General features: G+C 59.1%; 1 protein-coding gene across 2 annotated transcripts in view; it reads right to left on the minus strand.

Annotated features, from left to right (window-relative positions):
• Nucleotides 1–4,299: 4,299 nt before the first annotated feature.
• GRK5 (G protein-coupled receptor kinase 5) overlaps nucleotides 4,300–15,526 on the minus strand; it is a 192,667-nt gene continuing 181,440 nt past the window's right edge. For both annotated transcript variants that reach the window (XM_012739156.2, XM_076009754.1), the window contains exons 11-16: nucleotides 15,408–15,497; nucleotides 13,755–13,963; nucleotides 10,320–10,457; nucleotides 6,166–6,303; nucleotides 5,514–5,645; nucleotides 4,300–4,677 (exon numbers count right to left, since the gene is read on the minus strand). In XM_012739156.2, the coding sequence (XP_012594610.1) occupies nucleotides 4,579–4,677; nucleotides 5,514–5,645; nucleotides 6,166–6,303; nucleotides 10,320–10,457; nucleotides 13,755–13,963; nucleotides 15,408–15,497 (806 nt within the window). In that variant the 3' untranslated portion in view covers nucleotides 4,300–4,578. The remainder of the gene's footprint in view (nucleotides 4,678–5,513; nucleotides 5,646–6,165; nucleotides 6,304–10,319; nucleotides 10,458–13,754; nucleotides 13,964–15,407; nucleotides 15,498–15,526) is intronic.

Below are 15,526 nucleotides of genomic sequence, written 5' to 3' on the forward strand. Positions count from 1 at the left end.
TGGCTGGAGCACTTCTGGAACCATCTGCTGGGTTTGACATCAGAAGCTGATGGCCTGGTGAGAATTCAGGTGGTGTCCGTAGGCCCTGCACACTGGAGCTGGGCCACCTACCTGTGGGCAGTTCAGGGGGTGGTCCGTGTGGGGGCCGGGTTTGGTTAGGGCTGAACCATCAACCCGAGGCCACAGTGGCAGGGACAGACATGTTGGGGGTGACTGTCACATGCAGAAGAAACAGAACAACAGCTCAGCAAAGGGAAGAAACGCAATGCTATTTTCATTAAGGAATTTATTTCTCTTTAAAAAACAACAGTGGTTCGATCTAGGTCCAGCAGCATTGTGACATGTTAGACGGAAGACACAGAGTCAGAGCAGCAGGAGGACACAAGCCACTACCTTCGGGAATGGCCTCCAAAGTGGAGCTGTCTCCATTCATCAATGTTAAAATCTCCCTGAAAAAAAAATAGAACCCTTTGGATGCTAAGGTGATTATTATTGTTTTGACAACACCAACAACCCCTAAACTCCTCTAGTTGAGAACACCTGCTTTGGGTCTAGTACAGAAACGACTTCTCAGTGGACAGGGGAAGACACCTAGCTGCTGCTTTTGGGGAAGTGTCTCTCCCTCCTAGGGAGGGCCAGCGTTCCAAATGTTTTAAATCATGGTCCCTAGCACAAGCCTTTGCAGTTAGGCCAGCGAGACCCCCTGTGCCTGGCGGGGTCTGACCTGCGCACGTCGGGGCTTAACAGCTGGGTGTGTGGTTGTGAAGGCAGGTGCAGGCGGTGCCTTGGGGGGCGAGGGTCCCCATCGTGGTCTGCTGTGAGCAGGAAGGTTCCAGCTCTCTGCTGTTCCCGACTCACTCAGCTATGCCACTTCCCAATGCACAGAGACCTCATACTCACTACCTTTCCCTAGCAAGGGCTAAAAGCTAGAAGCTCCTTTCTTGGAGCGTCAGGTTATGGAAACGGGACAACCCGCAGAGGTTGCCCTCGGAAAGGTATGGGCGCTCAGCAGGATGTGCGAGCACACGAGGAGGCCCAGGCGGAGAGCCAAATGCCACTCGGACAGGCGTTTCCTCCCGTCCCAGACATTTCTGGTTGTCCGAGCCGCCGCCATCCCCTTTGGCAAGGCCGGGACGACCCCTCCGCTTTGAGGTCAGCAGCTCAGTGAGAAAGTCGGCGGGACACCGGAACCGATGTCCTGAGCCTTTCGGGAAAGGACGGGGTGCAGGAAGCAAGAGGGATGTCAACAGTGGGGGCTGGGCTCCACAGAGAGGCATGGAAAATTCCAGCGTCCTCAGGGCTCACCTGGGCTGCAGGGCAGGCAGGCGGCTGCTTTCTACTTGTGCTTCCAATGCCACGGTGGTGTCCACGCATGAGTCCCCAGAGCTCCCGGCCAGCCTTTGCCCCAGCGGGCTGCCCCGTGGGTAGGCACCATGGTGTCTGTGGGGCAGGCCAGGCCTCCCTGCCACCTGCCCCCCCAAGACAAGCCACGCACATCAGGAAACAAGCAAACCCCCACATGGCCACTCAGGATAGAGCCACGCTTAGCCACTGTGCCAGGAGCAGCCGCCGGGCCTCAGGGCATGTTCCCGGCCAAGAAGGACTGGAGAATGAGCTGATGTGGGACGTGGACACACCCTCCACGCAGCGAGGGTTGGCTCTTCTCGATGGTCCAGGTGACGGTCTGGGGGCCCCTGAGGGCCTCGAGGAACACGGCAGAGACCACACCTGTCCATCGGGGACAGCAGCTCGTCTCCTCAAAAGTGGAAGCAGAGACGGTTCCAAGAGACTCGATGTCTCACCTCGAAGGCACGGAGTCAGTGAACGTACGGTGAGAAAAAACGTCACTCTTGGAGCAGGGCACGCTCTTCTGCAAAGAGCTCCAATGCAGTACGGGGAGTCGGATGCACTCACTGTCCAAGTGTGCCTTCTCCTGGACAGGCAGTGGGCGGAAGGGGCTGTTTTTAATTTAAAAACATCATTTTAAAAAATGCAGCTCAGAAACCAAGGCTGGAGTAGGAGAAGGTGGGGAGCAGGGCTGATTTTCAGGCACAGTTCTAAAGACTTCCCTTCTCTTGCTCCAGCCCATGTATGGGCCAAAAGGAAGAGGAGGGTGTAACAGGCCCAAGTGACTCTGCCCCTGTCTGCTACGGGCACTAGGGACAGGCGGTGAACACGAAGGAAGACTCGGGTGATCATGGGAGTCCGTGCAAGGCCCATGTGTTGGTATCGCCGGAGCGCACGTGACATAGGGACATGGCGGCCACAGGTGTGTTTCCTTTCTTGCTCCTTTGGGATTCTCTGCTGCAAATGGACAGTGCGTTGGCTCTGAGGCATAAAAAGAGACGGCATCGATGGGCGAGGACTGAGTTGCAGTGGACGGGGCAGAAGGGATTAATCTACAGAGTAGGAGGCTGGGGTGGGGTGGTTAGCCTGGTGACCGTCCTAGGCTGATGGTTCTTCTTTTCATCAGGAAATATCAGCAAGAACTTGAGGGTCTTAAAACACTGTTGAAAGAGCTTCCCACTTCCTCGGCAGATCCTGAATATGGCTGCGTTTGTTTTGTATTCAGCCCAGCAAAGGTACAGGAGGGCAGCCCCATGAGATGAGGGCTGGTCTTGGAGAAAACAATACTGCATATTAAAAAGATTTGAGGTAAGCCCAACGATTTCCTTCCCCCCATTTGTTTGTTAAATGACCTCAAAATGATGAGTCCCAAAGGTCAGGCCCCTTTATAGCAGCATGCCCCAGGACCCACGGGCAGTTGGGGAGGGCACGGAAAGCGGGACATGGAGCTGGCGTGCTCCTGACTCTTCCCTGCGAGCCTGCCTGCGTCACCCAGAGAAGCGTGTTCAGGGCAATCACACAGGAAGCCCTGCTGATGGCATGCAGCTGTGGCTCTCCCACGCTAGGGTCATCGGCATGACCTGGGGAGCTTTCTAAAGATGCCTATTCCTAGGCTCTGCTCCCAGAGATGCCCATTCTGCAGGTTTGGGGTGGAGCCTGGGAATCTGCATTTTAGCGGGTGGCACCAGAGCACGTAGCGCAGGGCCCACGCCGTGAGAAACGCTGGCAGCTGCCGGGCAACTGAGACCAGCTGTGAGGCAGAATTAGATGCCAGGGACCCAGCCAATGCGACTCACCACTCACCCTGCCCTGGAGGGGAGGGGAGGGCGGATTCGCTTCTTGTCACTTGTCATGTGGCAAGGCGGCAGGGGGTGGCCAGCAGCTCCCTGGGGCTCGATAGTCATGCTACGAGGGCCTGGGGACTGCCTTCAGGGGGCCGTGGTCCAGCAAAGACACCAAGTCCTCTGAGGGCTAGTCTGAGACGCCCAGTTAGAGCTTGTCTCCATCCCCAGCTCTCCCAGGGAAGAGACAATGAGTTTGCCTTGAGCTTTTTTGGTGGCCCAGCCCCCCTTGGGTATCCTGTCTGCCAGGAGAGACCATCTCACCCATGCCACGTGGCCCAGCAAACTGGAGACCCTGTGACCACTTGGGGAACATGCCTAGGTCCCTGGGCGACCTCCCCACCCCCTGTACGGACACAGAGTTGGGGTCATTCAGGACAAGCCCACTGACTCTTGCTTCCTGCTGCTTCCATGGGCCCTAAGTGTTTGGGACAGTTGTGGCTCCGTGAGTAATCCTTACGATCATACACTCCCATTAAAAATATCCCCAAAGGCAAGTCTCTTGCAAACTACTGGGTTGCTTAGCAGTCAGGACCTGCTGAGAAAGAAAGAGGCCCAGGGCCCTGCAGGCTGCGAATGTCCCTCTCTGAGTACCAGCCGCCTTCCAGAAGGAAGAGGCGGCAGAGGCGGAAGCGACCACGGTGCACCCCGTAAGGAGGAGGGCACACCCCGGGTGACACCCTGGGCCCCCACAGGGGACATTCTGGCTGGAGCAGGGGTGGAGGAGTCCCAAGTGTGTCTTGGGCATTTAATTCAGGTGGTTACAGCCAACAGAATGGTGATTCCGATGTGAGGAGAAGGTTATAGAGATGGATGTGGGTAAATACAACCAATCCTTTAAAGTGAACTGTGAATCATTTTCTACATTTAATAAAAACATTTTCTCTTTTGAGGCTCTGGAAGTCTTGAGTCACATTTTTTTTTTGTAAACCCCGCCCCCCTAAAATGCCTTAAAACACATGGCTTAACAGTGGCTGCACAGAAAATATACACCCTCAAAGTCGGACTTTCATTTAAATACAAATATACAAAATGTAAACTGAGACAATAGAGAAATTTACAAAACTTTTCTTTAAAAATAATAAAGACAAAATTCAGTTCTAGTTAGGACGCTATTAAAATACGTGCAAGTTATCAGATCCAACCGGACTTCTATTGCAATGTTCGACAAGGACAAATCCAGTCCACCCCGGCTGGGGCCGCCTCGGAAAACAGACCTGAGTGGAAATTTCTTTGAGAAACCGCGAGGTTCTACGTCGACAGGTGAACGGCCTCCTTCCTCGGCTCCCGGGGGGCTCCCCGGCCGCCCGGCCAGAGCGGACGCTCCCCGGGTCCGCTGCTCAGCAGGAGGGCCGGCCGGGCCGCCGCAGACACCAGGCCAGAGCGGGAACTAGCTGCTGCCCGTGGAGTTCGAGCTGACGTGGTTTGAATTTATGTGGTGGTTAAAACTGGTCTTGGAGCTGGGCGAACTCTTGGCATTGTTCTGGTGCTGGGGTTGGGGTGTGGGAGAAACGGGGGTGGAGAGAAGGTAATTAATAGAACCCCAAATCAGGGGGAGGCGGCCCCTCCTGCGATGCCCACGTTGGTTCCGCCTGCAGGCCCGGAGTGAGCCTGGCTGGGCTGGAATTCCCTTCCTGGCGGAGGGACCGCAGGCCGTATTTAGTCTCTTGGTTTCCTCACCTGCAAGGTGGGGTAGGAGCAGCTTCTTCATGGGGTTGTTGGGAGAGTAAAACAAGACCAAGACTGCAAAGGGCTCTGGCAAGTGCCTGGCCCTGGCAAAGTCTGCCCAGGCTGCCAGCCGGAGGGCACGGCAACCATGACTGGGGCTCAGAGGTCCTGCAGATGCCTCCCTGACACCTGCTCTCCCTGTTCTCTGTGATGTCGAGTCCTTATCTACATATGGCGGTCTTTGCAAGGGCCACACAGGACAGTGGTTCTCAACCTCCGGTGATTTTGCCCCCGAGGGGCATTTGGCAATGTCTGGAGACATTTTTGGCTGTCACAACTGAGGGATGAGGGACATCGGGGTGTCCTGCCCCCCACCAAACGCCACCACCACAAAGGATTAACTGGCCCCAAATGCCAGCAACGTCCAAGTGAGAAACCCTGCAGGAGGGTAAACGCTGGGCTGGCCCTGCCTGCCACCCCGCCCGGGGGCGTCCCATCAGCCACAGTGGGTGTCGGGGGGCTTGGGACCCGTTGGTTGTCCCTTCCAGGCTGCTACAAGCCCCCCACGTAAGTAGGATCCCGCAGCTCTGGTCTCTACCGTGGGTCTTCAGCTGCCCACGGGAGCGGGCCGGGGCCCCGCCAGGTGCGGTTTCTCACCTGACGCTTGAAGATTCTCTGCAGCAGCCCTTTCTTTGGCGGTTCTGGAGGGTGACTTCTGTTCAGGTCTGGCGAGAGGGTACCGTTAGGTCCAAATACATTCAGCTCCTTAAAGCATTCTGTTTCTATCATCTGGAGAGGTCGTGCAGAAACGCGGTCCGTCATCGGGGCTGGACGGGGGCCCACCCTCCCCGGAGCCCCCAGCCGTCCCGCCCAGTGGCTCCCGTGGCGGGCACCGCCCCTGCCGCGCTGACCACCTTGCTGCAGCCTCACCGGGAAAACAGAAGCCGCCTGAGGGGTGCACCGGTCTTCCTGCCACCAAACCCACATCCGGCCGCCCGCCGCCCCAGCCTCCCTGTCTTGTTCTAAGCAGCTCTGACCTCTCCCAACTCAGCCTCTTGGGCCTCCGCCAACCGCCTGTTTTTGTCTTCTTTTCCCAGCCAAACCTCTCCGGAGTCACCTCTGCAGCATCTCTGTCTCGATTCCTTTTCCCTCCTGGGCCACTCCAGCCCCGCCCTGCCCTCCCCCAGGCCACAGGGGACGGCCCTGCAGCCTGAGCCGCAGCTCCTCTGCTGTCCTCGTCCCCCCAGCAGCACCGAGGGGCTGACTGCTCCCTGCCTCTCAGGGCAGAGCAAGTGACCGCCCTGCTCACCTCGTTCTGCCACGGGATCGGCACAGAGCCCGTGGAGAACTTGGAGTAGAAGTCGTCATCCGTGTGGTCCAGGTTGACGCCCTTCACGGTGGAGAACTGCTCGATGTCCAGCACGTCCTTACAGTACACGGCCCGGGGCTGAGAGGGGGACAGGACGTGGTCACACATGGGTCCTGCCTGCGGCTTTGGTGTCCCGAGAGTGGGCCTTGGGGCTTTGATGGGGAAGCAGAGAAGTGTCTTCCCCAGGAGCTGTACTGCCTTTTCGCAGGCCCGCCAAAGGGACGCTGGCCAGGGTGAAGCAAGAGCTGGGGTGCCCAGACACCCTCTCTAGGGCCCCTTCCTGCCATCCCTCCCGCACACATACCACAGGTCATCCAGGTCTCTCCAGGCTGGGCCACGGGGGAGGTAGGGCACCTCTGTCCCTAAGCCCCCACTCTCGGCACCTCTGGGCATCCCCATGTCTCTGTCAGGTATTCTTGACCCTAAGGCCCACAGAATCAGGAAGGTGGCAACATTCCTAAAGTCATCTAACAGACGAGGGGTTGCACTGGCCACAGAGTGGCCCCTGGGCTCCTCCTCCACAGATAGAATGAATGCTGGGGCCCTGGGGCCAGAGCAAGGACCCACAGGGGACTCTGCCTTGAGGGGGGCATGCCGCAGCTGGGAGATGGCCGGGGAACATCACCTGCCCCTTCTCCCATGAGAGGGCAGCGGGGGTGGCGGCTTAGCTCCGAGGTCCTGCAGCGAGGCACGCCTGGGCTGCAGTCCCAGCTGGGGTCCTTGAGAACTTTGGGCAAGTCATATGTCCCTCAAGGCCTATTTTGTCACCTGCAAAATGGGGGAAGCACCTGGGCACAGGGCTGTGGTTAAGTGCTTACTACCAAGCCTGATTGGGAGCTGCTATTAAGGTGGGAACATTTTTATCTCCTGGGCCACCAGGCGTACACTGGGGCCTGCTCTGTGCCAGGGCAGAGATGGGCCTGGCTGGCCCCTGCCCTCTAGGAGGTCAAGGTTGGTGGCTTCCCAGGGGATGTGGGAGCCTGGGGGTCTGGACATGAGGACTTTACAGAGGTGGCTCCAGGCTGGGGACAGAGGGACCAGGGCTGCCTCCAGTCTCCTGACATTTGGTTAATTCAAAGTTTGTGAATCAGTCACAGACTCAGCGAGGGCCTCGGGCATGCCAGGAGGGCTCTAGCACTGGTCCCGGGGCACTTTCTGGGGCTTTCCAGTGCTGCGTGCTGTGGCCTCCTGCTTATGGCATATGTAGGAGGCAGTCCCCTGCACAGCAAGCCACTGGGCCCAGGTGTGCATGGGCGGCAGCAGGGCGGGGGAGGGGATGTCTTCCTGTGGAGCTACGACTAGTCCTCTGGTCCCCAAAGCCCTGCGCGTGCACCACCTCGGAACTCGGCACACTCAGGAGGCACCAGGGCCAGCCACGTCATTTACAGGCCCCAGTGCAAAAACGAAGAGGCAAGGCCCCACGTTCAAAAATCAGAATGTCATGATGGCAACAGCAGGACACTGAGCTCAGCTCCGGGCCCGGGGTGACTGCACAGGGCAAACCCGTGAAGCTAGCCCTGGGTGGTTCACAAATGAACATTAGAAGAAAGGAAGCATTTAAAAAATCTGCCTAGGAACGTAAGTTTGCCTGGCACACCAAAACGCACCCTTTCGTGGCTATTATTTCCTTGGAATAGTTTCCTTTTAGAATACATTTATTTTTATTTTAAAAAGAGTCAATAGACGTGAAAAAGATTAAGTCGATCATAGCACTGTGGTTTGTGATTGTGGCGGCAGCCCTGGCGGTGGCGTGGGGCCTGGGGCGGGAGGCAGTGGGGTACACCGGTCCCAGGGCAAAGGCCCCAGCTCGCAAGGGCTCCCTGGGCTGCAACCTGCGCTCACCATGCACTCCGCTGGTACACGGACGGAGTGGCCCGCCAGCCTGTGGGCCTCAGCTGCCCAGGGACAGGGGTGTCCCGGGGGAGAGGACACTGACCCAGTTGGTGAGCAGCGCTGTGCACACCACGCCGAGCTCCATGCTGTAAGGGACTCTGCCACCTCGAGGCGGCCAGGGTCGCACCCAGGGTGACCAGCCGTCCAGGTTTGCCCAGGACACAGGACTTTCAGTGCTAAAACCAGCACAGTCCTGGGCAAACAGGGACGGTTGGTCACCCTGACTGTCAGAGCCGCCTCCTCCCAGCCCTGCCGGGCCAGCTCCGCATGCAGCACCCGCCTCTCCCCGCTCTTCCCCTCCCAGGCCTCCTGTTCTTTCCTCTCGGGACTCCTGTTTCTGCTGTTATTTAAGGGCGTTTGCTGACACCTCTCCTCCTCTGCAGACTGTAAGTTCCATGAAGGAAGCAACCAAATGTTGTGTGTCCCATGGGGTCCCCTGGGGCCTGGCACAGGGCCGGGAGTGTGCAGGGAGGTCGAGAAATATCTCCTGTGCCGTGACTAATCTCATCCCATCACCATAGCAACAGGTAGCTCAGAGGCCACAAGGGTGGCCACCTGGGTGTCGACCTTTGCCATACCCCCAGCCAGGGTGCCACCTCCTCCCAATCTAGGGCAGTAACCCAGTGACAGCTGTGACGGGCACCCAGTCCCTCTATATGGTTTCCAGGGGCACCAGGAGTGGCCATTCCCGAGGCCCTTGATGTAGAAACAAACAACAAATAAACAACAAACTGTGGCTGGTGGCATTTCCTAAAACACGGGCGAGTGGCTCTCACACCTGGCTGCACACTACAGTCACCTGGGGAGGCTTTAAAAACTCTGAGGCCCAGGTCTTATCCCAGACTCTCTGGGACTGAATCCAAGATTAGTACTTTTTTCACACTCCAGGGATTCTGAATGGGCAGCCGGGGTTGAGAGCAAATGCCATCCTCAGTACTTTCCTCACCACCCGCTGAAGTTTGTCTGTAGGTCAAGTTTGCAGCATTCGGTGACTTTTACTCTCTGCGTTCTCAGCAGCCCCTTCTTCCCCGAGAAAGCATGCCCTGGTTACCCCCCAGCACCGACAACGTAACTGGCCGGGTGGGGTCAGTGGTGTGATACCCCTAACACCGTCTGCACCCAGTAGGGCCCTGGCTTCCCAGGTCTGCTGCCCTCCTGCCCTGCCCCCGAGGCCCAGGGAATCCCCACCTACGGAGTGCCAGGGACTGTCCCCACCATCCTCCGCACTGCGTTGTGCAGTAAATGTTAACACCTGGCTGTGGGGGAGGGGACAGGAAACCCTGCTTTATAGTAACCGCCTTTGCCGATTGCTGTGGTGTAAATACTCCCCCTGCGTCTGCTGCAGGCCACCATCCTGAGCACAGAATTGGAAGAGCTGTGCATAATGAGCCGTGCAGAAGGAACACAATGACTTCAGCAGCCCCAACCCCGCCAGGGCTGGGTCTCCCAATCTGCAGGAGCTAGGAAGGAGCAGAGGCAGCACAGGCCTTCCTCCCCGACTCCCGACAAACACAGCACAGGCGCCGGAACCGCAGCACACGGGCCTGCCCTGCCGGGCCTGGCTGCCTCGGCCGGAGCTTGAGCCTGTGCCTCACGGACCACGTAGGGGGCTTTCAGGGGCCATCTACCTTAGCTGGGCTCTGGCCTCACGCACCGACGTGGGGACCCCGTGGGGAAGATGCGGCACCTTGGGGTCCCTGTGATTTGGGCTGCTGGGGGAGGGGCCTCGCCTTGTTCATCGAGAGGCCCACTGCACCTGCTGAGCCCCACCTGAACCTAGAGCCACCTGCAGGTGCTCCGTGCGCGCTAGTTGAAAGGGACCGAACGTGGCGGCCCTCAGTGCTCTCGAACACTCTCTCCGTTCAGTTCCCACTTCACCCTCCATCTCTGGGGCAGGTTAGGGGAGTGGGCGTCCCTGGCCTCACTGGACAGGTGAGGGAACCGAAGCTTGGACGGGGTGTTTTGGGCCCCCAGGCCTGGGTGGGTGCCCAAGTCTCGGACAGCCAGAGGGGGCTGCCTGGCTCACACCCATCTGCGCTGCGGGGCGTGAGGTTCACCTGCAGCTTGGGCGGGGACTGGCCTGGGGGAGGGGCAGTGAGCACCCTTCGGTCCCCACAAAGACGGTGGCATGCCCCACACTCTGGGTCAGGATGGGCCTGGGACGCCTGGGAGGGGCGGGGTGGGGAGGGGTGGCTACTCACGTCTGGAACGAAGGGAGGGTCCAACATCCCGGCTTCTAAGCGCTTGAAGTTCATGTTCCTGAAGAAGGGGTGTCTCTTGACCTCAGCCGCCCCCTCCTCCTGGCAGCCCAGCCTCTGCTTGGCGTCTTTGGTGAGCAGCTGCGGAGAGACAGCGCCCGTGAGGCCCGCGCGGAGCCTCTCCTCCTGCCCGAGGCCCGGAGGCAGAGGAGCGTGAAAGATCTGAGTCCACCGTCCTCCACACGCCTGGTCCTGCGCCTCCCCAACGTCCCGCCTCCGCTGCCCCACCCTGCTGGGTCTGGGCGCAGGGCTGCCCTGCGCCGCGCGAGCGCTTGTGGTCACACGCCCACAGGGAGAGCGGGGATTTCGTCTGCTTCTCCCACGACTGCATCCCTAGTGCCTGGGCACAGCCGGCACCTGTTCACATTTGCCGAGCTGAGAAGGGCGCGGGGAGTGTGCTGGGTGGGCCGGCACAATGGTAGCCAGGGCCTGGGGCTTCTGCTTTTTTCAAGAAAAGCCGTAAAATCCAGCTTATTATGTGAAATTTCCTTTTTTTTTTTTTTTTGAGACAGGGTCTCTCTCTGTCGCCCAGGCTGGAGTGCAGTGGTGTGATCATAGCTCACTGCAGCCTCAAACTCTAAAGCAATCCTCCTGCCTTGGCCTTCCAGAGTGCCAGGATTACAGTGTGAGCAACCACGCCTGGCCACTCCTCATTTTTAAATCTTTGTGTGGCTGAACAAGACACCCACCCATGTGCTGCCTGTCTGCAACCTGGCATCAGGTAAATGGCTTGTGACCACGCTGTCACGTAAAGAGTTTGCAACTGTGACTTCAGGTGCACATACACCAGGAGAAGTGAGAGGGAGAGAAGGTGTGGGGTGGGGAGGCTGGGCAGTCACAGTGGGCTTCCTGGAGGAGGAGGATTGATGGGCTGAAGGGCCAGAGGGAGGGGCTGGAGCAGGGTGGGGAAGGCCCAGTGCTGGATTCAGCAGGAGCCTGAGGAAGGTGGAGGCTGAGGTCTAGGCCCAGGGGCTGGACGCAGGGGACAGGGCAGTGGGATGTGAGTATTACTAGACCCTGGGGGAGGGGAGCAGTTCCATGGCTGTCAAGATGGAATCGGGAGGCCAGGCATGGTGGCTCATGCCTGTAATCCTAGCACTCTGGGAGGCCAAGGCAGGCGATTGCTCAAGGTCAGGAGTTCAAAACCAGCGTGAGACCCTGTCTCTACTAAAAATAGAAAGAAATTAATTGGACAACTAAAATATATAGAAAAAATTAGCCGGGCATGGTGGTGCATGCCTGTAGTCCCAGCTACTCGGAAGCTGAGGCAGGAGGATCGCTTGAGCCCAGGAGTTTGAGGTTGCTGTGAGCCAGGCTGACACCATGGCATTCTAGCCTGGGCAACAGAGTGAGACTGTCTCAAAAAAAAAAAAAAAAAAAAAAAAAGATGGAATCGGGGATAGGCACTGGGGGACGGGGACCGGCTTCCTCACTGTGGGGCAGTGGCCCTCTCAGGCAGGTAAGGCTGAGCCACCAGAGCCTAGAAGTAGCCCTGAAGGTCTCCTGACAAGTCAGGCCCTGCAGTGTCCTGAGCCCCTGCCAGTAGGAGGGGACAAGGCAAGCCTGGTTGCCAGACCTGAAAGGCTGTGGTTAAGGGCTTGCAGGAGGCTCAAGACCAGAACCCCAAGACTCCAGGGTCATTCATAAGAGAAGACAGAGAAGGTCTCAGGAGGACAGTGGTTTTGGGCCCACGGGCCAGGACCGCACAGAGCAACAGGCTCCGTGCTGCCCTTCCCACAGTGGCCACCAGGGGGAAGCAGAGGGACAGCAGAGCCCCAGTAGCAAAGCCAGAGTGGGGGACTGGGGCACAGGGTGGGGGTGGGGTCCCCCGCCTCCTTGTCCCCTCAGCACGTCCCTGGTCCCTTGAAGTCTTCAAGACCCACGTCTCTGAATTCCTGACCCTGACCTAGGACATGTGGTGATCCCTGGTCCAGTTGCGTCACTAGATAGATACCTTGTGACGGCGTGGCCACACATCACTGGCACCCTCGTCTCCACGCACCTGGCCTTTACCACCTTGTTCCCCCAGCCACCCACCCCCACCCTGGCTGCGAGGACCCTGCGGATTCCTTGAGGCCCCAGCTGCACCGCAGGCCACGTGGTTTGGGGGCGCGTTGTGTGTGCACACGTCGTCCCTCCCTCAGGGTCTGTCAGACGCGCAAATGACAGATCTACGTGGTCAGACGGCAGATGCAGCCCTAACGTCTTCCTCCCACTGCTCTACGATGTGAGAGTGACGCTGGTGAGAGGAAGTGGCCGCGCACAGGGCAGCCGGCTGCAGGGGCAGGGCCTCCGGGGCCACAGGCCTTCTGGAGGCAGAAGCTTTGCTACTTTCAATCAGCTCCCTGGCCTGCTAAACTCGGCCTGGGTTGTTCCTGCACACGCCGATTCTGCCCCCAGGCCCTCTGGATCAGAGGTGAGTAGAAGAGCAGCCCCACCTGGGGCTTGGCCTGCCTATCTGCGCTTCGGCTGCAGGGCTGGGGAGAGGAAGTCTGTGGGCTCACAAATGCCAAATGTGGAGCTGGGCGCTCTGGCCCTGCCTGTCCCCACGTGGCTGGCACCAGAGGGCAGCTGCCTGCAGAGGGGTGCCAGCACATCTGTGCCCAGCACCAGGGGAGGAGGCCCCACGGGGCATGGGCCAGACTAGGGAGCCTGAGGGCCAGGCAGGAGCAGGACGTGGCCATCTCCCCGCAAGGCCACTGGCCCTGGTTCCCAAAGGAAGGCCCCGAGGGCCAGCCTGGGCTGGGGGATGGGCAGTGGTCGAGGGTGGACCCCACTCCCAGCTCTGACAGTTACAAAGGCTCCCGCCAGTCCTTCCTCTAACTGGTGTCCCCCACCCAGCCTGTCTAAATGTCACTGTGTGTGCCCTGCCCACAGATGGGCCCAATCTCACTGTCCCTAGACGCTGTCGTACAGAGCCAACCCACGCTGGTGTGACCAGCATTCCGTTTAGTGGACAAAACGTTGTTATAAGATGTTCAAAGACTGTGAAAATACAACCATCTGCCACCTGCAGTCCCTGGGCTGAAGCTGTGCCCTGGGATCCAGAGCCCAAGGGAGCCCAAGGTCATAGGCAAGGCTTGCCCCAGGCCCTTTGTACCTTGGGCACCTTCTTGGGCTGTCCCTTCTCTGTCCTGTGCTGAAGTCCCCACAACCCCACAGAGCCGGATGTGGGGGTACCTCATGCTGTTCCCCGTTGCCCCTTCCCCAGATTTCTCCTGGAAACCTTGCTGACCGCCACAGTCCACAGCAAAGAGCGCCGGCTCCTCTGGCTTGGCGGGCTGCAAGGCCCCCGCCCTGGTGTGCGCAGACCCCGGTCCCTTCAGCCTGCTGCTGTCCTGGGGACAGCGGGGGGCAGGGAGGGGAGCTGGAACTCACCATCTTGCAGATGGACTTGGCCTCCTCGGAGAACTTGTGGGAGTACACCTCCTCCGTCTCCAGGACCCGGCGGTCCACCTCCTCCCGCTTCACCTTCTCCTTGCGGCCGCGGAACGGCGACTGGCCCTCGATCATCTCGTAGATGAGGCAGCCCAGGCCCCAGTAGTCGGGGCTCAGGCCGTACCTCTGGTTGTTCAGGACCTCCGGAGCTGGGCACAGAGGAGGGGACGGAGAGCCGTGAGAGACGGCGGTGGCAGGACAGAGCCGGCACCGATTCTTACCCCAGCTGGGCCTCAGGGTGTCCTGCGCCCACGAGTGATGGTGCTGCTCACAGAAGGCCTGGAGTGTCGTGGCTGGGAGACTTTCCCTCCACTGCTCCACCCACAAACTGCCGTAAATACACCTCCTCTAGGGAGCCTTCTGGAAGGACTTTGTGGCTTTGTAACTCTGGCCACAGTAGATGTGAATGTTTTGCTCCCGTGATGTCTCCCGGACTAGAACGTGAGCAACTGTGTTCACCGCTGTGCCCCCAGTAACACGCATGACACCTGGCACAGAGCAGGTACTGTACACATCTGTTTCGTGAATAAAGGTATGTCCATCCAGATTAAAGATTATTAAAAGTGTATCTGGAATTCAAATAACCTCTACGTCTTCTCTGCCGTTTTGACAAAATGACTTATAGGTTCACCGCAGAAGTGCAAAGGAGACAGCTCTGCATCATCTGGCCACACGCGTGTACAGGCAATGCATCCACACGTGCTGGTACGCACACCACAGAGGCTGGGCAGACAGGTGCACGCAACACCGTGTGCGCAAGGAGAGCCGCGCCAATGCACGGGCAGATGTGTACGCAGGTGTGCAGAGAGAGCTATCATCCACCCATGCATCCAACCATCCGCCCGCTATCTACCACCTGTGTGTCACCCATCAGCATTTGCACGGGCATGCACACACTCACGTACACACAGGCACACCCCACAGTTGCCCAATGCCATGCAGACTGAAAAGGACCCTCTAGCACAGGAGACAGGGTACAGAACCCTGTGTATCTGCTGTTGGCACAAGCCTGGCCAGAGGGCAACAATCTCCTGCCCAGGGCCTTCTGGGCCCCCCCTTACCTCCCAGGGCAAGTAGGGGTGTGCAGGAACAGGGCCGGGCAGGGGGATTCTAGGGGACAGACTTAGCTCCAGCCCCCAGGTCGCTGGTCTCAGAGCAGGCGGAGGGGAGGCAGGGCAGGCAGCCCAAGGCCGGTCCCTGCTCAGAATCACGCTTGGTGACGCAGTGGGCTGCGCTCCTTGCATGTTGGGGCCCTTCTGAATGACCTCCCTCTTCTTGGGGTTCCTCCCCAAAGGGCTGTCCACCAGCCCACCCAGACCCCTACACTTCAGTGTGGCCTCCCCCCAGCTGCGCTGTGCGCTCTGGCCACCCACAGTGGCTTGGCACAGGAGGGGCCGGGGCTGCAGAGAGCTCAGCTTGGTCAAGTCACCTGGGGCCCCACACTCCAGCCCTCCCCACCCACCGGCTGGCTAAGGCCTCCCCCTAGCAGCGCTGTGGGTGACAGCAACTCTGACCAGTGACACACAGAGAGGTGAAGGCTCCGGGCGTGGGCTTGGGGGCGTGGCGTGTGATCAGGGCCCGCCGGGCACTCACCCATGTAGCCGACGGTGCCCACCCGGCCGCGGATCAGCTCTCCCTCGGGGATCTTCACGGCCAGGCCCAGGTCCGAGATCCTGATGTGGCCTGAGGGGACAGCAGGGACAGCAGGGTGA

The sequence above is a fragment of the Microcebus murinus genome, chromosome 14 (genome assembly GCF_040939455.1).
Source record: "Microcebus murinus isolate Inina chromosome 14, M.murinus_Inina_mat1.0, whole genome shotgun sequence".
Lineage (NCBI taxonomy): Eukaryota > Metazoa > Chordata > Mammalia > Primates > Cheirogaleidae > Microcebus > Microcebus murinus.